Source organism: Electrona antarctica (genome assembly GCF_951216825.1).
Source record: "Electrona antarctica genome assembly, chromosome: 14".
Lineage (NCBI taxonomy): Eukaryota > Metazoa > Chordata > Actinopteri > Myctophiformes > Myctophidae > Electrona > Electrona antarctica.
This window is the reverse complement of record NC_136795.1, coordinates 47,007,463-47,032,911: the sequence shown is the minus strand read 5'-3', so window position 1 is coordinate 47,032,911 and position 25,449 is coordinate 47,007,463. Positions and strand designations below refer to the sequence as shown.

The 25,449-nt window shown below is 42.4% G+C and overlaps 1 protein-coding gene across 1 annotated transcript in view; it reads left to right on the top strand.

Annotated features, from left to right (window-relative positions):
• Nucleotides 1–2,432: 2,432 nt before the first annotated feature.
• LOC306937258 (rho GTPase-activating protein 44-like) overlaps nt 2,433–25,449 on the top strand; it is a gene marked incomplete at its 3' end in the record, with an annotated part of 76,413 nt that continues 53,396 nt past the window's right edge. The window contains exon 1 of the mRNA XM_079520925.1: nt 2,433–3,031. Coding sequence (XP_079377051.1) covers nt 2,979–3,031 — 53 coding nt within the window. The 5' untranslated portion in view covers nt 2,433–2,978. The remainder of the gene's footprint in view (nt 3,032–25,449) is intronic.

Below are 25,449 nucleotides of genomic sequence, written 5' to 3'. Positions count from 1 at the left end.
TAAAGGCCTATTCATACTCCCGTGTACTGTTAGGTGACCACCAAAACGGTGGTAATAGTAGAAAATAAAGAGATGTGTTTGGGGGTGCGCGGTGAGTCGCTTACCACCGTCCACGGCGTGACGTCACGTTGTAGTTTTCAGTAGTCACCTTATCACCTAAAACTGAAAGCAATCACGTATAAGCACTTTCAATATCGAATGACACTGATCGTCCCCCTGTGTCGCTTCTTCGACCTCATCTCATCTGGACAAAGACACAGAACAGTTTAGTCCCCTCAGCCATCGATTGCAGTATTAACCCATTTAGGCTTGACGTCGAAATAAAAAAAAACGTTCGCTCTGAAAGAATATATATTCAGATTTGTGCCGCATTTTTACGATTTTTCAAAAATAGCAGACCTACAAGTTCATAGCGCTGAGCTTGTAGATCTGCTATTTTTCAATAGCTAAAGTATAACATAATGCTTAGTTAAAACACCAAAAGGGGTTCTCGCCCAAAATGGGTTTTAAACAAACTGCCCCGCCGATATGGATTGTTCTGTCCTGTGTACAGTGCAGGGGACCTCGTGTATGTATTCTCTTGTGTTGATATGTTATTCTGTGCTATATGGTTTTGTGTTGGGTTTTTTTTGTTGGTGTTGAAAATTATCCCTTCGTGGACAATACAGATTAGTATTATTGTCATAGAACATCCTGTGAATGGCCTGCTCGTGTGGCATCCAGGTAAGGGTTTGTGATGTGAAAATTACTTTCCTCTTTTCTTTTTTTAATTGAGCATTTAATACGTAATCTATTTTGTAATGATCTCCACATTGTGTTCTCTGGGGGTCCTTCCAGGGGTTCCCCATGCAGTGACCATGCATTTTCAAGATGTTTGTATAAAATGTGGAATATAATTTGAAATATTTTTAGCAACAAAATCTTGTCTGAAACATCTTTTCTGAAATGCGGATTAATTTGGTGGACCTTTTTGATTGATTGATTGATTGAAATATTTATTAACAGTTTGCAGAATTACAGTACATTTCAAGCACAACTCAATACAAAGACTGTTAACTGTGAGTGGACGACCCAATAAAGCATTACACTTGTTTGTTTACAAGAGGGTCCACCTTGTTCAATTCATCAAAACATTTAGAGACGTACAAATAGACACTTCTATATAGCCAAAGAACAGAACAGGAATTCATCAAGGTAAAAAGGGAAAAGAAACATATACAGTGAGGGGAAAAAGGGGTGGGGGGGGATTCAGATTTTACGGGGGCCAGTTTCGAATTGCAGACAAATCCCTTGACTCCTTCAAAACCGCTCCCTTTGAGAGCGGTTTTGAAGGAGTCAAGGGATTCGCATGTCTTAATGACTGTTGGTAGGGCGTTCCACATTTTGGTGGCATAGGAGCTGAAAAATAATTTAGTCCCTTGTTTGTGCCGAATCTGGGTTGTACATGGTTCGTTGCACTCCCTCTGGTGTTGTGGGTGTGGACTTCGTTAACATTAAGGAAGTATCTAGACAGGTACATGGGTATCTTGGTGGTGTATCGAATCTTGTGGACCAGACCCATTGCAAGATGCTGTAGCTTACTCTGTCGTCAAGCCTGTCAAAGTGGGCAGGGGTCAGGTGGGTTCGGGGGGTGAGGCCAAGTAGGAGCATTTACTCAAGTACAATTTTGAGGTATTTTTTTACTTTACTGGAGTACTTCCAATTTTCAGCAACTGACATTTACAGTATTTCTACTCCACTACATCCCAGGAAGAGTATAGCTGCTACTTCGGTGGCAGCTTATTATGGGATCCAAATGAATAAAGAATCTCAGAGGAAAATATTGTGCTTTTACTCCACTACAATAATTTCAAAACTAGTTATTTTGTAGATTTTGATTAATATTATTAAAATAAAACATTCATTAACCACTTACAGCCCGATCATCGGCCATTTGAAAAAAGCCGATCTACAAGCTCACAACATGTCTCGATGTGATGCGCTGTGAGCTTGTAGATCTCCTATTTTCAAAATATTGTTTATACATTTGAAAACATGAAATGGGACATTCTGCAAAAGGAGCACTTTTACTTTTGGTACTTTTTTTTGATGCGATAATTCCGGGCTGGTACTTGGGTGTCCAAGTACACACACACACACACACACACACACACACACACACACACACACACACACACACACACACACACACACACACACACACACACACACATATATTTTTTTTATATTGATTGATTGATTTTTATTGATTTATTTATTAACAGTTTTCAGAATTACAGTACATTTTAAGCACAACTCAATACAAATACTGTTAATATATATATTCTAGCAAAAACACAAAAATATGAAGGTAGATCACATGTTGCAGCAGTGTGTGTGTGTACTGTGTTATGATACTGTATGTGTCATACAGTAGGCCAGTACTAAGGAAGTACAGTTTGGAGGCAGGGCCAGGGACTTCCTCCTTCCTGGCTGCTAAGGCAAGGCAAAGCAGCTGGCTGTTGCTCTGACTCTGAAACCAAACCAGTTCTTAAAATAAAAAAAACACATCATCATCACATCACATAACGCCTGAAATGGGGAGAGAGAGAAGAACAACAACAACGCAATATAATCGCGCGTATAGCTAAACGTTCTCGGGCTTGTCGCGGAACGAGAGAGAAGAGAAACACCTATTTATTGTACTAGTTGAGCGTCATTCTTTTTTTTCCCTCTCCTCCACTCCACCTTGTCATTCATATTACAATGGCAGCAGCAGCGACGTGACGGTTAAGTTGCAGGTTACTTTGTAGCGAAAGGGTTTGTTGTTGGAACGACGGTTGGGGGGTCTTCAAACTTTGAACGGGGGAGTGTATAGTTGGTTGGTTAGTGGTGGTGGTCCCACCATAGCTGCAGCCTGTTGGATCTGTACGGTCGGTGGTCCGTGGGAGGAGGAGGGGGTCCCCGCAACGCTGAGGACTCGAGGAGGAGACGACATCATGAAGAAACAGTTCAATCGCATGAGACAACTCGCCAGCCAGACTGTTGGAAGGTAAATAAAAAAACAACAACCCCAAAAACATCTCTTTTTAATTGGTGTCACGACACGACACCACCATGTGTGTTGTTGTGAGTGAAACCGCGTTGTTGTTATTCTCGTGTTAAATGTTTAGCTGTTCTCTGGACACTTTTGGGTTATTTATGATTTAATTTGTCCTAACGTTAGTCCTGGTGTTGTGGGCGGTGTTGGTTGGTAGGCTGGGAAGTGGGAAAACGTAGCCTAGATGCAGTTTACCTGCATGTATAGAGTAAAGTTTATTTAATAAGAAAGCTATAAATAAAAGCACTGCACAAAGTGCACACATATAGGCCTACACAATGAGGGGAATTTGCTCAAGTTTGAGATAGAGTGAGTGGCATTTAGTATAAATAGCCTTCACTGGAGTACATTTCCTTTTCAGTAGTATTTTTATACTTTTACTCAACTACAATAATTTTAAAACTTTATAGTTACTATGTAGATTTGTATTATTGTTAAGAAACATATATTAACCACTTCAGCCCCATACAATTATGCATAATGTGTACTTTCCACTTTTGTTACTTTTAATAGGCTACATTTCAATACATATACTAACGTTTAAACTTTTACTCAAGTATTTTTTTAATTCTGGACTTTTACTATTATTACTATTTATAGTATTTCTTTCACTTAAAATAAGAAATAAGGTTTTTTTTCCTACTCAGTGGGAACACAGTCTTACCTGTAAATTTAGTTGGATATTAAAGAAAGTTATAAATAAACTATACATCTGAATATATGCTACTTTTTTTTTCTTCTTTTTTTTTTAGAAAGTGAAGAGCATTTCATATAGCCTTTTCAATAGCCATTTCAATAGCCTTATTGTGGCCGCTGTCATGTTTTTATAGCCTGGTAAAGTTTGCTGCGTACTGGATTTTTTTTCCAAGGTAGTGAAACAATAGGCTGCTTACTTTTTTTTGTATTTTAATATTTGTAAGTTTAAGTAGGAGAGAGAGATTTTTTATTTTTCTTTACTACATTTTTATCCCACGATTTTGTAACCCATTCTTCACCCCTGTGTCAATTATCTAATGTGATCCTGGGCTCTATACACACCCTCCGCCAACCTGGGGAGAGCAACGGACTTGAACTCATGCTTCCTTCAATGCATGAGTGTCCAAGTCGCTCCTTTACACCTGACAGGGGGGGAGTTTCCCTGGTTGGACGTAGCGCGTGGAAGGAACACGCTATTCCAACCAGTTCCTTTCCCCTCCATCAGGCGCCCCGGCTGGCCAGGGGAGTGAGTTGTAAATACAAATATCATAGAGAAATAATGTGTGAATGTATGGTTAACCAGTGGCTACATCATATAGCCGTCACCACCCCATGGGGCCTACTATATTGACCCCAGTGGCAGTGACCTTACTCTGGCCTAGAACCCAGGGGGACCAAGGCCAAAAGGGGTTTATATCAGTGCTTGTGCTTCACACATTTTCAGGGACCCCCAGCTAGTTGTTATGCATATTATAATAGGCCATGGACCCCCATAACTCTTGCCCGTGGCAATCTGGGGCGGCAGTGGCCCAGAGCGGCCGGTATAATAATAATAATAATAATAGCTCAGATTTATATAGCGCTTTTCTAAGTACCCAAAGCGCTTTACATAAAACAGTAGGAACAACTTTAATTGAAGAAACAAAAACAAAAAGGCAAGTAAAAAGTCAGTGCTAGGTTAAAAACATGAAAGGCTAAGCAAGGGATGGGGGGACATCTTAACCAGACCTCAGCTGGGGAAGGCTATCTTGAAGAGGTGGGTTTTGAGTGAGAGGAGGGAGGGGGCAACTCTGGGTGCGGGAGGGGGCGTAGGGTTCAATTAAGAAGATTGGAGAGGTAGGGGGGGAGCCAGGTTATTGAGAGCTTTGTATATATGATATGATATAGTGATATAGTACTTTATTGTCAGTTCACACTGAAATTTGTCTTGCGACACAGCAGCCAAGTATGCAGAACACATATACGTACACACATTTGACATAACACAAAGAACAAGACAATTTACATACATCAAGACATGAAGACAAGAGCAATATCCACCGCTTAGATTATCCTGTGGCTACTACGACTCCTGATTAAGCCTCAAGGTCGACTGGTGGACAAAGGATTTTGAGCAGGATTTTGTAGTGAATTCTTTGTTTGACGGGGAGCCAGTGTAGGTCATGGAGGACAGGTGTGATGTGGTCTCTGGAATAAAAGCCGGATGGGAACCGCAACGTTCCCAGTTCGATCCCTGTGGGCTCCCCCACCACAGTTAGTGTAGAAGTGTCCTTGAGCAAGACCCTGAACACCTAATTGCTCCCAAATTTGCAGGCCTGCCGCCTTTGCAGTGTGTGTGTGTGTGTGTGTGTGTGTGTGTGTGTGTGTGTGTGTGTGTGTGTGTGTGTGTGTGTGTGTGTGTGTGTGTGTGTGTGTGTGTGTGTGTGTGTGTGTGTGTGTGTGTGTGTGTGTGTGAGTGTAATGCTTTGGATAAAAGCATTATATATAAATGGTTATGCACACCATTTACAGTGTACAAATAAATGACACCAAATGGACCCATAAGGGTCTACGTCTATTGTCTCGTTGCTGAGGTGAGCCGTGGACACTGAGGGCCCTATTATGCGTGTCTTAAGTACCAGGTCTTATGACTTAACTTAAGACCTGGAGGCGTGGTCAATGCTGTTTGGCCACTCAGAATAGCCAAATGGCATTGATCACGCCTCCAGGTCTTAAGTTAAGTAATAAGACCTGGTACTTAAGACACGCAAAATAGGGCCCTGACAGTTCAGAAACACTCTGCTGTCTCATTGGTGAGATGAGCTGTGGTCACTGACAGTCCAGAAACCACGTGCCTACCAGTGACATCATCGATCGGGTGGGATTCCAGGCTAATGGAAACTAAAGCCTCTCTGTCTTCCTGGAAAGTGAGCAATGCCGAAATGGAAGCCATTGTTCTTCTAGCATCAGTAAAAAAAAAAAGAGTTAGACATCTTGAAATGACCACCCGATGATGTCACCACCAGTAGGCAACTATATAGGCATGCAGGTTTCTTTTTTTTTAATAATATTTATTTTATTTGGAAAAAGCAGTACAGTATAGACAGCATTTATATTTATACATAGGACACAAGTGCAATTCCCATGAATTTTTTTTCCACCCCTCCTCCCCCCTCCCCCCTCATGCCCCCTCCAAGTGACTCCATCTCCAATGTCTCTGTATAATCCTCGCTTTCTTCAGATGGACTACATATGGCATCAAGTCAACACTTAACAGGGGCAACAGGGTAATATCACTTCAGAGTGTATGTACATTTCAGGAGAAAAGGAAGAAAGAGTGGGCAGAAAATACACACACAATAATAATACCGTAAATGGTCAAAAAACATGTAAACCTGAGTTCCAGCAGTGGAACCCTTCCACTGCCCAACCTCCTAACTAAGGGATAACCTCTATTCCCTGCTTGTGCTAGAGGGCCCTCAACCCTAACCTGACTAGTCAGGTTACCTCAACCCTGATGACAGCTATGAAAGAAAGGTCTTGCATAGTAGTATGTGCATGCAGGTTTCTTAACACGTAAGAGTCCATTTGTACACTCTCAGTCTCAGAGTAAAGTTTTAGACCCCCTTAGGGTCCATTTGTACACTTGTCAGAGCTATAGACCTGTAACGATCAATCTGTACTGTCAGAGTTATAGACCTGTAAGGGTCCATTTGGTTCCATTTTTGAGTGGTGCAAACCACTCCAACAACCAGCTTTGTCTGTATCTATGTATGTGTCTATGTATGTGTGTACCTGTGTGTACCTGTACGTGGCCCCACGTACATGTGAGCATGGTTGCTATGGTTAGTGTGTGAGGTCACTGACTAGTTGCACCACTCAGTTCATACGGGTGTGATTTTTTTTTACTCCGAGTCATACACCCGTAAGGGTGACCGGTCCATATTTACACTCTTAAAGTACCGATCTGTAAGTGACAGTGTCCATTTGTACACTGTCAGATATCATAGTTGCAGACATGTAGGAATCCATTTGGTTCCTAACACAATGTTAGTTGTGGGACCCCCTCAAGGACCCCTGGCGGGGATCTCCCCGGACCACACTTAAACCCATTTAGGCCTGACGTCGAAATAAAAAAAAGTCTTCTAAATCCTGACAGTTTTCTGAAAAACCTCATGTTTCTATATCAGTGGTTCTCAATATTTCATGTCAAGGACCACAAAAATGATATGTAATTGGCCGCCGACCCCCATCTGAAAATATGTTGTTCCAGGGACCTTCCCAGAAGCAAAGATTTGAGTTAAAAATGTTCGCTCTGAAAGAATATACAGTACATTCAAAGATTCGCGCCACGTTTTCACAGGTTTTTGAAAAATAGCAGATCTACAAGCTCGAGTGCCGCGCTATGAGCTTGTAGATCTGCTATTTTTCAATAGCTAAAGTGTAGCATAATGCTTAAAACGACCAAAAGGGGTTCCCGTCCAGAATGGGTTGAGAACCACTAGTTTTATAGTAGTTAAAGCTTGTTAATGCCTGATGGCTTTTCTTATCTAGATCTAGACGATCACGTCACAGTATTCTGTAGCTGGTGTCTTTTTTTTAATCCTCTTTAATGTTACATTAGAATGGCTCTGCTCTCCTCGTCGTAACAAATCCTTATCTTCGCTCTCGTCTTCTCTCCCTGAGAGCTATACTTTGGATTGCTGAGAATGTTCCGTGATCCGTGTAGTTTGTGAAACTCTGCAGCGGACGGTGCAGACAGACAGACTGACAGACAGACTGACAGCTTGCTTACGCGTTCGGATGAGATAGCCATCTGTGTAACGATGCAAAGAACCCGCCCGACCCAACACGCCAAACATTCCTCCGGTTCCTCCTAAACAGTAAATGGTAAAATGGTAAATGGTGCATTTATATAGCGCCTTTATCCAAGGCGCTTTACAGAGATTGTGCATTACATTCACCCATTCACACACACATTCATACACCGATGGCAGCGGAAACCATGCAAGGCACCAACCAGCACATCGGGAGCAATTAGGGGTTCAGTGTCTTGCTCAAGGACACTTCGACAGTAACTCTGGGGGAGCCCGGGTTCGAACTGGCAACCTTGCAGTTACCATCCAGGCACTCTACCCCTGAGCCACCGCCACCCAGTCAAGGACTAATAGAATTATCGTTGTTGTCGGGGCAGAAATCAACCAAAATATATAACTTCTCAGGAAATGGACTGCCAGCCAGCCTCATCAAAGTTGGCACGGTGACGTAAGACATCGTTAGATACAGTAATTGCATATTATTATTGCATATTATTACGCGGTGGCTCAGGGGGTAGAGTGGCTGGATGGTAACCGTGAGGTTGCCAGTTCGAACCCGGGCTCCCGACAGAGTTACTGTCGAAGTGTCCTTGAGCAAGACACTGAACCCCAAATTGCTCCCGATGTGCTGGTTGGTGCCTTTCATGGTTTCCGCTGCCATCGGTGTGTGAATGTGTGTGTGAATGTAATGCACAATCTATGTAAAGGTGTGTGAATGTGTGTGTGAATGGGTGAATGTCACCCAATCTATGTAAAGGTGTGTGAATGTGTGTGTGAATGGGTGAATGTAATGCACAATCTCTGTAAAGCGCCTTGGATAAAGGCGCTATATAAATGCACCGTTTACCATTTATTATACCATTTATTATATGTTTTGTACTTTACAGTACAAAACATTCGCCTTTGTTACCACTGATACAATATGAACCTGGGTATTTTAAGTTGAGGCCACAACAAGCCACGTCGTATTCCTATATGAGCATATACTGAAAGATATAGCATACACTGACACCACGGCGCGTAATCAGCGCCTCAAACTGTGACTCCGCCCACCCCCGGGGGAAGTTGTGATTTGCGCTCGTTCACTGCAATGCAATTTGCGGCATTTTCAAAACAATATTGAGCAGAGTAGCGATTATCAAACGTATTTGCAATGCCATACGTTGAAAGATCTGTTGCCCGTGGACAAGGCACGCTATACCTCCGCAAGTTAGATAGCATCGGCATAGATGTTTGTCCGTATGTGATTAAGGATTGGACCAAGTTGCATTGGCAGCCATAGAAAATTCTTACCCCAGGCTAAAACCGGATGTGACGTTTCTGGGCGTTCCTGTCTAGCGTGGTGTCAGTGTATAGGGCATACACTGAAAGGTATAGGGGAGGGGGGGGATTTTGGGCTGGAGTCCTTGGCATGAAAACGCTTGAGAACAACTATCTCATTTGGAAAGCATTTGTAGCAATTAGAATGCAGGTCTTAAGGCCTATTCATTCATACTTCAGTTTTAGATGATAAGGTGACCACCGTTTAGTAAAAAACAAGAGAGGTGTGTTTGGGTGAACGGTGGGTCGCTTTACCAGACGTTGACACTAAGGGTTGCCCACCTGCCCTTCATGGTAAATAAAACGTTTGGGCAGCTATAGGCTTTCAGGTTGCCCGACGGGGGCAAGTGCTTGTTTGAGAGGGGGATGCAACTTGTCACACAACACAAGTCTTCTGGTCTGTAGAATGTAAACTAAGAGCACTGTTTACCTATATTATAATATGCTGTTTTCACTGTTGCTACACTTGAAAATTCATTAGAACTCATTAGAGTTGTCCTGATACCATTTTTGAGTGGTGCAAACCACTCCAACAACCAGCTTTGTCTGTATCTATGTTTGTGTACCTGTGTACGTGTCCGTGCACAGGTGAGCATGGTTACTATGGTCACTGACATTACGTCAGACCACAGCTGATCAGGCTATATAAGACCTTGCACCACTCAGTTCACACGGGTGTGATTTTTTACTTAGTACTTAATTTGTAATACTCACCAGTACCGATACAAGTACTTTATTTTGATTGAGTAAACACTTATTTTACCCCCTTTTTGAGTGGTGTAAACCACTCCTACAACTGGCTTTGTTAGTTTACGTGTCTGTCTGTCTGTGCTCAAAAAATGAGCACGGTTGCTATGGTCACCCAGTTCACACGGGTGTGATTTCATTACGTCAGACATTACGTCAGACCACAGCTGATCAGTCTATATAAGACCTTACACCACTCAGTTCACACAGGTGTGATTTCATTACGTCAGACATTACGTCAGACCACAGCTGATCAGTCTATATAAGACCTTACACCACTCAGTTCACACGGGTGTGATTTTTCTCATACAGTAGATGCAGGTGGATCTCCAATCTACACTTGTCAGTTGTCATTTATGCTTGTAAATCAGCGGGGTCAGACGTGCTCCCGTTGCATTCGTTCAGCCAAAAATGTAATTTGGATGTTTTGGTACTCGGGTCAGAGTATCTGGGCCGGTTCCGAGTACCGAGTACGAGTACTTGAGGGTGGTCGAGTAACCGATACTGAACAACTCTAGAACTCATAGTCATAGCTACAGTTGGGTGCCACCGATATTGTGTCTTATCATTTGACCCATTTAGGCCTGACCTCAAAATTTAAAAAAATCCTTCTAAATCCTCCAGTTTTCTGAAATAAATATTTTCACGATTTTTCAAAAATAGCAGACCTACAAGCTCGTAGCGCGCCACTCGGTGGCGCGCTATGAGCTTGTAGATCTGCTATTTTTCAATAGCTAAATTATAATAAAACACCAAAAGGGGTTCCCGCCCAAAATGGGTTAACTGTCCTTTTGCGCAGATCACGCAAACCTCAGCAAAAAGAAAAGGACAATATCGATGGCCTCCAACTGTATGTAGGTATTTGGCATACAAATTGAGGTATGTCGTTTTTTTTTATCACGCACAACAAAACGGAGAAAAAAAAGTGATGAATTGAACAGTAATTCAAAATGTACCTATCGTTTTTATAATGGACAATTTACTTTTCAGGCAATAGAGCGTCGCAGTCCCGCCCCCTTTCATGACGACGCCAGGCCCAGGAAATAATTCCCAATGCATTTTTCCCATAGACATTTCAAAAAGTATTTATTTAAAGACCTTTTAACACATTGAGAGCCCACGCAATACTGCCCAAAATCACTTTCACCTAGAAAATCCATTCACATTTTTTATAATTCAGCTGACTGTGGAGACACATGCTGGAACTTTTTACTTTGAAATGTTTTATAGTTTCTGAGTTATTTAATTTAAACGCCAAATGCATTCTCAATGGCGAAAACACAAACTTTGGCACCACGTGTTAAAAAAAAGTGTTTTGATTTTTCTGATTTTTTTTAATAAAAAAAAATTAAAAAGAAAAAAAAAATTAAAATATATATATATATATATATATTTTTTTGGAAGACGTCCACAGATGTCTTGGGCTATGCACGTGCGGTAATACCCAGGACGTCCACAGACGTTTTGGGCACAAAATGTGTTAAGTGTCGTACGAAGCCAACTCAAGTCGTGACAAATCATGACAACAAACACAATATTTTGGACCAAACAAATAATTACAAAGAAGAAAAACAAAAAAAAATAGTGTTTTTTTCTACTTTCTAATTCTTTGTTTGGCCCAAAACATTGTGTTTATTGTCATGATTTGTCACAACAAGAGTTGGCTTTGTCTGCGGCGTAAACGTCTTTAAATAAATACTTTCTGAGGGGGGCGGGACTGCGACGCTCTATTGGGCCTGACATGTGGGCAAGTAGAAGAACAATGACCTGTACTTGCCCGACGGTGCCTCTGAGACCTTTAGTGTCAACCCCTGCTTACCACCGAGGCAGGCGGCATGTCGTCATGATGTCATTTCCGGTGGTCACCTTAACCCATTCTGGACCCCTTTTGGTGTTTTAACTAAGCATTATGTTATACTTTAGCTATTGAAAAATAGCAGATCCGCGCTACGAGCTTGTAGGTCTGCTATTTTTGAAAAATCGTAAAAATGCGGCACAAATCTTTGAATATATATTCTTTCAGAGCGAACGTTTTTCTTATTTCGACGTCAGGCCTAAATGGGTTAAGTTGATCACCTAAAGCCGTATGAATATGCCTTTAATGGGTTAAACTGTGTGATGTTGTGGTGGGCGAGTGTTGCTCGGTTCAGTACGGGCCCAGGGGAGGGGAGGAGGGGGTCTTTATTTGTGGATGTGGGTCTGTGTTTGGGAGGGAGGGGACGGGACGGGCGGTGGAGTATTTGTGGAGTAAGCGTTTCCATTCTGTTGACATTGACTCAGCAGTGGGCTGTGGATGGCACGCACACGCACACACACACACACACACACACACACACACACACACACACACACAGCGCCTCTATGCTGTAATTGAAAAGAAGGAAGATCCCTGATTTGTTTTAGTTTGTGTGTGTGTGTGTGTGGGGCGGCGCGTTTGGGAGTGGACATTTAGACGTTTGGTTTAGGGATTAGAATTAGAGTTATGCGTGATTCACATCTGGTGCCACCCCTTATATCCCTATACTTATTTGCCATGTTTTATACTATTGTGAAAAACCCTTTCAAATTGTTTAAAATAGCCAATCAATCTCTAGTAACTAAAGTTTTCAAATAATTAGTAAGATAATTAGTAAGAGTAAGTAAGAATAAAAGTACAAATGTTGGCTCTGAGATATAGTGGAGTAGAAGTAAAAGTATTGGAAATTGGAAATACTCAAGTAAAGTACAAATACCTCAAAAATGTACTTAAGTACAGTACTTAAGTACAAGTACTTAGTTACTTTCCACCACTGGCCCTGTGCAATTTGTGATTACGAAGCCTAAAAAAGGCAAACGCAATACAAAGTGTAATGTTCCAATGTTCAATTAAATCGTTTTTTTGTAACATGACAGGCTAGCCCTACCCGAGGCTGAGACCAAAATAACCCAACAGTCCGTTATAAAAATAGAACAATGCTGAAGGAGAGCATATCAGCGATCCCCTCGAGGTGGATGACAAGTGACAATAGGATCAATGCAATTCATCTACAACAACGGTGTTGTTTTCGTCGCCTAAAACTATGACGAAAAATGTTCGACTACATTCACTGACGAAAACTAAATGGAAACTAAATGAAAACTAAGCTATGATGACTAAAACTATGACTAAATATACTGTCGATTTTGTTAACAAATCAAAAACGAGACTAAAAATGTTAGGAAGGGGACTAGTGGACAAGAGATCCAGTAGAAGTCATTTTACACTTGGTTGCATGCTGAAAATAGCAGATCTACAAGCTCACAACGCGTCGCAGCACGACGCGTTGTGAGCTTGTATATCGGCTATCTTCAGCAAGTGTAAAATCAGCCATTTATACGACGGCATCAAGGTCCGCCAAAATACATTTTAGTCAACTAAATCAACTGTAGATTTAGTCGACAAAAATCGTATGATATTTAGTCGACTAAAACTAGACCTAACACATTCCTGGTGACTAAAATGTGACTAAAACTAAATTAAAACTATTAAAAGACTGTCAAAAACAACACTGCTTACACAAGTAGTACATCGCAGACACAGTGTAGTGGTCCAACCTGTACCTTCTGTTTTCCATTAGTACAACTGTGTATCTCTGAAACAGGTTGATGACTACTTTTATATTATTTGGGTTCATATATATCTTCTTCCCAAAAGGACTTTCAAACTAGGAAGGGTATGGCCTGGTCAGCCTGCAATGACATGCATAAGATCTGGTCATCCCAGCTTAGTAAGATGTTAAAAGTAAAAATATTTAGGACGACCGTTGAGCCGATTCTACTCTATGGAGACATGGACACTTTCAAAGAAACTAGAGAAACGGTTGGATGGCACTTAAATGGCCTTCTACTGAGAGTGAAAAATCTGTCTTGGAAGAGCCACCCATCGACTAATCTAATATATGGCAACCTTCCCCGTGTTTCTTCACTAGTCCACTAATCCAGAAGAACACAGTTTGCCGGCCACTGCTACAGAGCTGACAATGAGGTTATATCTTCCCTTCTTCTCTGGAGTCCTGCCTCAGGGCGGACCAGAGGTAGAAAACTGTCGTTCCCTGATGTCATCGCTAGGGACACATGCATCAGTAAGCAGGAACTGGGGATGGCAATGAAGGACCGGGAAGTCTGGTGTGGCATTGTGAAATCCATGATCTCGACCGCGGTCGAAAAATGATGATGATGATAACCTGTATTTATTGAACCACTGACAGCGTCCCCATTCTGAGGCAGACATTCGGCCCGACTCTACTCCGAGTGTCTCTTGACGAGTCGCTGCTTCTTCGCCTGGAAAGGAGCCAGCTTAGGTGGTTCGGGGCATCTGGTTAGGATGCCTCTCGGGCGTCTCCCTATAGGGAGGTCCTCGAGGCACGTCCCACTGGGAGGAGACCCCGGGCCGGACCAACAAGGCGCAGTTGGAGGAATCACTTCGACTCACTGGCCTTGGAACGTCTCGGGATCCCCCCAGGAGGAAGTCACTAATGTTGCTCTGGAGCAGTGTTGTTTTTACCCGCACTTTTTTATTTTAGTTTTAGTCATAGTCTTTTGAAGAGTTTTCATTTAGTTTTAGTCACATTATAGTCACCTGGAATGTCTTGGAATGTCCCGCCAAAATGTATTTTGGCGGGGCTTGATGCCGTCAAGAGATCCAGTAGAAGTCATTTTACACTTGGTTGCATGCTGAAAATAGCAGATCTACAAGCTCACAACGCGTCGCAGCACGACGCGTTGTGAGCTTGTATATCGGCTATCTTCAGCAAGTGTAAAATCAGCCATTTATACGACGGCATCAAGGTCCGCCAAAATACATTTTAGTCAACTAAATCAACTGTAGATTTAGTCGACAAAAATCGTATGATATTTAGTCGACTAAAACTAGACCTAACACATTCCTGGTGACTAAAATGTGACTAAAACTAAATTAAAACTATTAAAAGACTGTCAAAAACAACACTGCTTACACAAGTAGTACATCGCAGACACAGTGTAGTGGTCCAACCTGTACCTTCTGTTTTCCATTAGTACAACTGTGTATCTCTGAAACAGGTTGATGACTACTTTTATATTATTTGGGTTCATATATATCTTCTTCCCAAAAGGACTTTCAAACTAGGAAGGGTATGGCCTGGTCAGCCTGCAATGACATGCATAAGATCTGGTCATCCCAGCTTAGTAAGATGTTAAAAGTAAAAATATTTAGGACGACCGTTGAGCCGATTCTACTCTATGGCTCCGAGACATGGACACTTTCAAAGAAACTAGAGAAACGGTTGGATGGCACTTAAATGGCCTTCTACTGAGAGTGAAAAATCTGTCTTGGAAGAGCCACCCATCGACTAATCTAATATATGGCAACCTTCCCCGTGTTTCTTCACTAGTCCACTAATCCAGAAGAACACAGTTTGCCGGCCACTGCTACAGAGCTGACAATGAGGTTATATCTTCCCTTCTTCTCTGGAGTCCTGCCTCAGGGCGGACCAGAGGTAGAAAACTGTCGTTCCCTGATGTCATCGCTAGGGACACATGCATCAGTAAGCAGGAACTGGGGATGGCAATGAAGGACCGGGAAGTCTGGTGTGGCATTGTGAAATCCATGATCTCGACCGCGGTCGAAAAATGATGATGATGATAACCTGTATTTATTGAACCACTGACAGCGTCCCCATTCTGAGGCAGACATTCGGCCCGACTCTACTCCGAGTGTCTCTTGACGAGTCGCTGCTTCTTCGCCTGGAAAGGAGCCAGCTTAGGTGGTTCGGGGCATCTGGTTAGGATGCCTCTCGGGCGTCTCCCTATAGGGAGGTCCTCGAGGCACGTCCCACTGGGAGGAGACCCCGGGCCGGACCAACAAGGCGCAGTTGGAGGAATCACTTCGACTCACTGGCCTTGGAACGTCTCGGGATCCCCCCAGGAGGAAGTCACTAATGTTGCTCTGGAGCAGTGTTGTTTTTACCCGCACTTTTTTATTTGAGTTTTAGTCATAGTCTTTTGAAGAGTTTTCATTTAGTTTTAGTCACATTATAGTCACCTGGAATGTCTTGGAATGTCCCGCCAAAATGTATTTTGGCGGGGCTTGATGCCGTCGTAATGACAGTTTTCACACTTGCTGAAAATAGCCGATCTACAAGCTTGTGAGCTTGTAGATCTGCTATTCTCAGCATGCAACCAGGTGTAAAATGACGTCTACTGGATCTCTTTAGTCTAGATTTTAATTTTTGACGAAATTGTCCATATATTTAATCTTAGTTTTAGTCATTTTAGCTTAGTTTTTTATTTAGTTTTAGTCGACGAAATCAACTGGGAGCTTGTAGATTGGCTATTTTCAGTGAAAATAGATTTTGTGTGTGCACACGTAATAGAGAGGGGGGGGGGGAAGGAATGTACCACCACCAAGTATAGATCCCTGCGGGACTCCGGTCAACTGAGTATTTAGTGGTTAACCAATTTAGGCCTGACGTCAAAATTTAAAAAATGTCTTCTAAATCCTGACAGTTTTCTGAAATACCTATGTTTCTATGTCAGTGGTGCTCAATTTTTCATGTCAAGGACCCCCAGAAACTATATATAATTGGCCGCTTACCCCCATCTGAAAATATGTTGTTCCAGTGACCCCCCCCAGAAGCAAAGATTTGAGTTAAAAACGTTCGCAGTGAAATATATATTCAAAGATTTGCACCACATGTTCACGATTTTTCAAAAATAGCAGACGAGTGCCGTGCTATGAGCTTGTAGAGCTGCTATTTTTCAATAGCTTAAGTATAACATAATGCTTAAAACACCAAAAGGGGTTTCCCGCCCAGAATGGGTTTAATGACACTGCCATTTCTTGACGGCACTTTGCTGACTTTGTAGAAATGTGACAAATGCCAGGACTAGGCAAAAGATGCGTGACAAATTATCGAATTGAATTCCGTTCCATTGTATTCTATAGTGTCAGTAGCCTGGAACTCACCTATGCTTTTTTATGGCATAGGCAGCTCCCGGCAGGATCCGCCGGGAGAAACTATGCGCAGCTGCTAGACATGAGACTAATTAATTAGAGCGACAGAGAGAGAGAGAGGAGTGTGTGTGTGTGTGTGTGTGTGTGTGTATATGTGTGCATGTGTGTGTCAGTGTGTGTCAGATCAGAAATCAGCAGAGAGTGAGTGATGTTTGCGCTACTCTATGCCGAATTGAAGTGGACTCGGACCCAGACTTTTTTTTCCTCCCTGGAAATAAAAACGTCTGGGTTTCCGAGGCTATAGTGTCGGTGGCCTGAGGACACATTCTCTCTAACAACACATTGTTGAAGTCAGTTTGGTTTTTTGGTGTTGGTGTACATAAAGAAAGAGCAGTGAAACCGGCTTCTTGGTTCCTGCATCAGCAAAACCCACACGATGTACTCCCTAGAGCAGAACTGAAACCTCCATTCTGTCACCGCAGAAAGAAACTGCAGTCACTCAATGTTAATGGTATTTGTCGTAGATAACGGTAGTACAATTTGAAATTCGCACCCTAATATGGCCATAATAATTGTGAAGCCTGTGTGTTTGACTATAGGGTTTGATTGGATAGCTGAATTCCTAATTTCCTACAATGACCATTAGGGATGCCAATCAACTCATATTTGGCCAATCGACGTGTCGAGGCCGCAAATCGACGTGTTTTTTTTTTCCTTTTTTAAAATTATTATTATTTTTTTTTTATTGTTGTTGCTGCGCAACAGTTGAGGAGAACGCAACTATGCATTCCTTTAACCCATTTTGGGCGGGAACCCCTTTTGGTGTTATAGCGCACTCGTATTATACGAGCTTGTAGGTCTGCTATTTTTGAAAAATCGAAGAACGACTGACATAGAAACAGCTTTTTCAGAAAACTGTCAGGATGTAGATTGTAGAAGACATTTTTAGAATCTGATCTCAGGTCAAAATGGGTTAAGCAACACAACTTCTGCAGCTGCATCCATATGTTTAGAATTTGCATCAAAGCCCAATAATACAAAAATACACTTTATTTTGTAAACGACACTGAAGGAGCAGCGGTGCTATCGGCTTATACTCTATGGTCTGCAGCCTGTCACGAGTCCCGTGATGAACGGATACGGGACGCACGCTTAGAGTATAGGACGCACGTTGTTCCGTATTTTATTAATGTCGTGTCGGGGAATAAATACAGTATGAATGACGGCGCGACGTATTTGACATCTCTGTCCTGCTTTGCTTTCTTCACAACGCACAAAGAGCGCTGCAGCTCAGAGCAGCGCTCTTCTCGCTCTACACAACTGAAACCTCCATTTAGTGTTATTGGTAAGGCCTGATCATGACAAACGGGTCAACTTTGTCTTTGCTCGTCCAAAGTCATCTTTTTTAAATGTTTTATTAATGTTTTGTTTTTGTGGCTTTCGCCTTTATTTTATATTTTTTATGGAGGGACAGACAGTAGGCTGACAGGAAATAGGGGAGAAAGATGGGGGGGGTGACATGCAGTAAAGGCCGTCGGGATCGGGCGTCGAACCCGCGGCACACTGCCAGACTGGATTACTAGGATTATTAGGCCCAGGCCTTCCAAAGTCATCTTAGGCTGTCAGTGAGTTAAACTAGAATGACACGGATGATTTCCCGGTTTTAACGGGTCAGGACGGGAACCCCTTTTGGTGTTTTTAAGCATTATGTTAAACTTTAGCTATTGAAAAATAGCAAATCTACAAGCTCATAGCGCGGCACCGAGTGCCACGCTACGAGCTTGTAGGTCTGCTCTTTTTGAAAAATCGTGAAAATGTGGCCTAAATCTTTGAATACCGTATATTATATTCTTTCACAGTGAACGTTTTTAACTCAAATCTTAGGCTTCTGGGGAGGTCCCTGGAACAACATATTTTCAGATGGGGGTCAGCAGCCAATTACATATATTTTTGCGGGTCCTTGACATGAAAATGTTTGAGAACGACTGACATAGAAACACAAGGGTTTTTCAGAAAACTGTCAGGATTTAGAAGGCATTTGTAGAATCGAGCTCAGGTCTAAACGCTCAGGTCGCTTCTTTTGGGCTTGTTTTCGTAGACCTGGACACTTGTTTCCCTCTCGCAAGATCTGGCAACACAGATCTCGGCATAAAGGATTTAATTTCTGCTCGGTCATCTCGTCCCATGCCTGGAAGGACCTTTGTGTATCCGTCCATCCAACACTGGAGGAATGGAATCCTATTGTTAGAAGGCTAGCCATTGGCCGTGGTGGAAAGTAACTAAGTACTTTTACTTAAGTACTGTACTTAAGTACAATTTTGAGGTATTTGTACTTTACTTGAGTATGTCCAATTTCCAGTACTTTTACTTCTACTCCACTACATCTCGGAGCCAAGATTTGTACTTTTACTCCACTACAATCATTTGAGAACTTTAGTTACTAGTTACTTTGGCGATTTTAATTTTGACTAGAAAACGTACACTAACCACTTCAACCCTATACATGTCGACCATTTGAAAATAGCCGATCTACAAGCTCACAATGCGTCGCAACGCGACGCATTGTGAGCTTGTAGATCGGCTATTTTCAATAGATTTTGTACACATTTTGAACTTGTGAAATGGCACATTCTGCACAATGAGTACTTTTACTTGTAGTACTTAAAGTACATTCTGATGCCGATACTTTTGTACTTTTACTTGTAACGAAGTAGTTCTAAATTGCAGTACTTAAGTAAAACAATTGAGTACTTTTTCCACCACTGTCCATTGAGCTCTGCTGGCTGGCCAGCCTGCACTGCACTGTGCTGTGCTCCGCTCTACTAATCGATGCTAATTCAATATTGATAAGGAAGCTAAAAATTGCCCATGAAGCTTTTACCTCCTCCCTCCCAGGGCCGAGCTTCTCCTCTGTAATAAGATCTGATCATACTGTGGAGATCTTCAGTCTGCATAATGCTCTGTCACACTATCGCACAACACAGCAGCATTAGCTGAACCACTGTCTTAACCCATTTAGGGTGGGAACCCCTTTTAGTGTTTTAACCCATTTAGGCCTGGGGATGATTCTACAAATGCCTTCAAATTCCTGACAGTTTTCTGAAAAAACTCATGTTTATGAGTCGTTCTCAAACATTTCCATGTCAAGGACCCCCACAAATAATGTAATTGGCCACCGACCCCCATCTGAAAATATGTTGTTCCAGGGACGCGCTATGAGCTTGTAGATCTGCTATTTTTCAATAGCTAAATTAACACCAAAATGGGTTAAAAAAGGAGTGCCACAATCTTTGTATTTTTCTAGTTTTTCATGTGTCTATGAGGTGACAGTACTTCATTAGACACCCTGGAGTCGTTTTTATGTGAAATGGTGTATTCACTTTGTATTTAGGGTTTCTTCCTGGTGGCTGAACCCTTGACAGTCAAACGGGCCAATGAAATAAACGGTAATATAGTGACATCACACTATCAGCCCCTCCCCTACCCCCATCCCCCCCCCCCCCCCCCCCCTCTTTATCATACAACTACAGCTGTGGCTGCGGCTTAAGTTCAGTGAACTTAAGCCGCAGGCATACTTAATGAACTGGTGGGCGTGCCCACATAAAAACAATATTTTAACAAATACTGTACACTTTTTTGAAAGAAATGATACCTCCTTATATAACAATAAGACCTGATGATCATGTTTTCGGGTGGAAAAAAATCACGGCACTCCATCTTTAAGCATTATGTTATACTTTAGCTATTTTTGAAAAATCGTGAAAATGTGGAGCAAATGTTTGAATATATATTCTTTCTCAGCGAACATTTTTAAATCAAATCTTTGCTTCTGGGGGGGGGGGGGGGGGGGGGCCGTCCCTGGAAAAACATATTTTCAGATGGTGGTCGGCGGCCAATATCATATATTTTGGGGGTCCTTGACATGAAAACGTTTGAGAACGACTGACATGGAAACATGGGGTTTTTCAGAAAAAATGATTTAGAAGACATTTGGTAGAATCGGTCTCGGGTCGAAATTCGTTAAACCCCATTATACAGATGTGCAGTTTGAGAACTTTACATGGGCGGCAGTGGTCCAGGGGCAGAGTGGTCGGCGAGCGCTATATAAATGCAACATTCCAGAGGTACCTTTCGCCTGAAAGGTTTTGAAAGGTACATTTCAGTGTGTTTTTCAACCTCTTTCATATCAAGGTTGATTTTTTTTATTCTGCATTTGAGCCACGGACCACCATTTGATGAGTTTTTGCCTCTATGACCCACTCGAAACCTTGTTTTTCTGTTGCTGTATGGTGCATTGATGTCGGCACCATATAGGAGAGATAACAGGCTGGCAAACATTGATCAAAATAACAAAACCAAATGGACCCGTATGGGGTCAACTACTCCCACTCGGTTTCATTTTACGTCCATCCATCCATCTTCAACCGCTTATCCGTAGTCGGGTCGCAGGGGCAACAGCTCCACCATGAGTGCTCCAGACTTCCCTCTCCGGAGCAACATTAGTGACTTCCTCCCTGGGGGGGAGGGGGGGGACCCGAGACGTTCCGAGGCCAGTGAGTCAATGTGTTTCCTCCCAACTGCGCCTTTGATCTTCCCCGGGGGTTTTACACTCGCAACAGTTAATTCTTTTTTTTATATGAACGTCGTATATAAGTATGCGGACGTCTCTGACGTTTATAACAAACCAAACCGTTTGAAAAACGGTTGAAAATTGAGCAAGTTATGGTCATGTAAGAGTACATGCCCCATAGACACAATGTTATGTGGCCCGAGGTAAGATGGCCGCCACGTAACGACGTCGCTCTCCATTGGCCAACAGCGCGGGTGAGCTATCTAGAGTTTATATATATCTATGGTCTTTACTGTGTAAATATTATGGCTTCACTGTTTGTGCACGCCCACCCACCGTTGTGCAACAAAGTATAACTCGGGGTTAAGTGGTTAATCGGAACTAATAGGATTATTTTGTGTCGATTTGTTGATGTGTATAACTAAGCCTTGAGGCCCACAGGGCAGGAGCCCATCTCCTGTTTCTGTAGCGCGGTGGTGGCTTGATGTAGGCTACAAGACATGTATATACAGGGGTGCACACAACTTTTTTTGGTCTAGTACTCAGAGTACCTGGAGGAGTTACTTGGTCCTCCTAAAATGCGGCGACCCGTCTCGCCGGATGGATAAAAGAGGGATGCATGAATAACTTATAGCAAAACGATATTTATTGGATGAGTGGGGAGTCAATAGATTGGTTTTATAATGGGATGAATCTAGAGTTGCAATACCCTCCGTATTGCAACTCTAGATTCATCCCATTATTAAAAAAAATCTAGAGTTGCCAATTGCCTCTAGGTCCATGTGTGGTCCTGCCCTATGGAATGCATATTCTAATAAAAACAACTTAATACTTAATACTAATATTTAGATACATTTTTTATTTTTTATTTAAATAACCGATCTACTAGCTCACAGCGTGTTGCGGAGGCGACACGTTGTGAGCTTGCAGATCAGCTATTTTTTTTAACATGCGACACATCGTACGGCGAAGCATACGTCAGGCTTCCCTTTCGTTTTTAGCCGAGGTGACGTACAGTCAGACACACATGGATCCTCAGTGCAAAAATAAACAGTGTACACTACCCGACTTTACGATAATAAGGGACAGTATGTCGGGACACGGTGTTGATAAGCTTCATGTTGTGCAGGAGCAGTGCCAGTCCGCAATGCTTTAAACTCTTCCCATTCCACTACGTCGGAACTAAAACCTGTACCCATAAAAAGTAGGTGGCCGGTGCCTAGGCTGTGAGAGACGGCATCGCACACGAGCAACCATGCTGCTCCAGCACCCGGAAAACAAACACAAGCACAGCGGCGAATGGGAAGAGTGCAAAGCATCCACCAGCATGCCATTTTACACCGGGGACTACAGTAGTTTGCTATCTGAAACGGAGAAGCCGAAACATTTGTGTCACGTTATCTCCGTAGTAAACTCCTGCCGTGCACTAGTGCACGTCTTGCACTAGTGCACTAGTGCAAGACGTGCTGTGATTGGCCAGTAGCCACTTTGAGTCGGTGGGAAATGCTCTCGCCACAGAATGTACTAGTATTCTGGCCATAATAATCATTCTGGGCGGCCCCAGCCCCCAGGTACGCAGAAGCGCTTCCCGGCGCTTGATTGACAGCGCAGAATGAATTTTGACGACGCATGCGCACTGGCGTACCGCTTGTGTGCACCCCTGTACATGTAAGTACCACCCCCTGGACATGACGCTAGTATGTCGCAGAGACTTAGTTACCCCCAATCTTAGCTCTGGTCCATAGCCTTAAGGACTTCTCCTTAACCCATTTAGGCCTGACATTTCGAAATTTAAAAAAATGTCTTCTAAATCTTGACAGTTTTCTGAAAAACCTCATGTTTCTATATCAGTGGTTCTCAATATTTCATGTCAAGGACCCCAAAAATGATATGTATTTGGCCCCATCTGAAAATATGTTGTTCCAAGGACCTCCCCAGAAGCAAAGATTTGAGTTAAAATGTCCACTCTGTAATAATATATATTCAAAGATTTGAGGCACATTTTCACGATTTTTAATCAATAAACAGATCTTTAGATTTTTGCAGAAGTCGACAGGCTGTGAGAGTTTCATGCGAACGCAGGAAGTGGAGAGGAACATAGCCTTAAGAGGAAGTCCTTAACCCATTTTGACCTGAGGACGATTCTACAAATGTCTTCTAAATCCTGACAGTTTTCTGAAAAAGCTATGTTTCTATGTCAGTCGTTGTCAAGGACACCCATAAATATATGTAATTGGCCGCCAACCCCCATCTGAAAATATGTTGTTCCAGGGACCCCCCCCAGAAGCAAAGATTTGAGTTAAAAACGTTGGCTCTGAAAGAATATTCAAAGATTTGTGCCACATTTTCAAGATTTTTCAAAAATAGCGAGTAACACGCTACAAGCTTGTAGATCTGGTATTTTTCAATAGCTAAATCATAACATAATGTTTAAAACGCCAAAAAGGGGTTCCCGCCCCAAAATGGGTTAAGGCTATGGACCAGAGCTATCCCCAATCCAACCCTTGATTCTGAGTATACCAAGCAGGGAGGCATCTATTTTGGTTTGAGTCTTTGGTATAGACCTGGCCTGGGGGATCGAACACCCGACCTCCCATTTTCAGTCGATTGCCCAGCCTACGCACGCACGCACGCACGCGCGCAACGCACGCACGCACACGCACACGCACACACAAACGCACACACAGCACTTTCGATTGAAGTGGCCTCTGGCGTTGTCTGTGTCATAACTGGGGGAGTAGGTTTCAGACACTGATGAGGTAAGCACGTTATTATTATTATGGCCTGGCTGGGTGTAAACTTACACTCTCAATGTGCCGGCGGCTTATCTACCAGCATTTCACTGCCCTGTAAAAAAAACCCCTCAGTGTTATTTTCTTTTAACCCATTTTTACCTGAGATCAGATTCTAAAAATGTCTTCTACAAGACAGATTCTAAAAATGTCTTCTACAAGACAGATTCTAAAAAATGTCTTCTACAAGACAGATTCTAAAAAATGTCTTCTACAAGACAGATTCTAAAAATGTCTTCTAGAAAGACAGATTCTAAAAATGTCTTCTACAAGAGAGATTCTAAAAATGTCTTCTACAAGACAGATTCTAAAAATGTCTTCTACAAGACAGATTCTAAAAATGTCTTCTACAAGACAGATTCTAAAAATGTCTTCTACAAGACAGATTCTAAAAATGTCTTCTACAAGATAGATTCTAAAAATGTCTTCTACAAGATAGATTCTAAAAATGTCTTCTACAAGACAGATTCTAAAAAATGTCTTCTACAAGATAGATTCTAAAAATGTCTTCTACAAGATAGATTCTAAAAATGTCTTCTACAAGACAGATTCTAAAAAATGTCTTCTACAAGACAGATTCTAAAAATGTCTTCTACAAGACAGATTCTAAAAATGTCTTCTACAAGACAGATTCTAAAAAATGTCTTCTACAAGCTATGTTTCTATGTCAGTCGTTCTTCTGCTTTTCAAAAATAGCAGACCTACAAGCTCGTAGCGCGCCACTCGGTGGTGCGCAATGAGCTTGTAGATCTGCTATTTTTCAATAGCTAAAGCATAACATAATGCTAACACCAAAAGGGGTTCCCGCCCAGAATGGGTTAACCATTTCCCAATCCCTCATTTCAATATGGACCCCGTACGGGTCATTTGTGCAGAGGTAACCCGTTAAATGAAACGGCATGGATTAGGTAATAGCTCTCGTGCGGGGAGAGAGACTTAATTGATCCTGGCGAGCTTTGAGCTCTGTTTCGTTAAAAGGTGGAAGGAGAGAAATCGGCTCCTTCGAGAGACCTTGTGTGTGTGTGTGTGTGTGTGTGTGTGTGTGTGTGTGTGTGTGTGTGTGTGTGTGTGTGTGTGTGTGTGTGTGTGTGTGTGTGTGTGTGTGTGTGTGTGTGTGTGTGTGTGTGTGTGTGTGTGTGTGTGTGTGTGTGCACGCACAATCCGTGCATACATGTGTCTGTTCGCATAATCTGTGAGTGTGTTTGCATACATGCAAA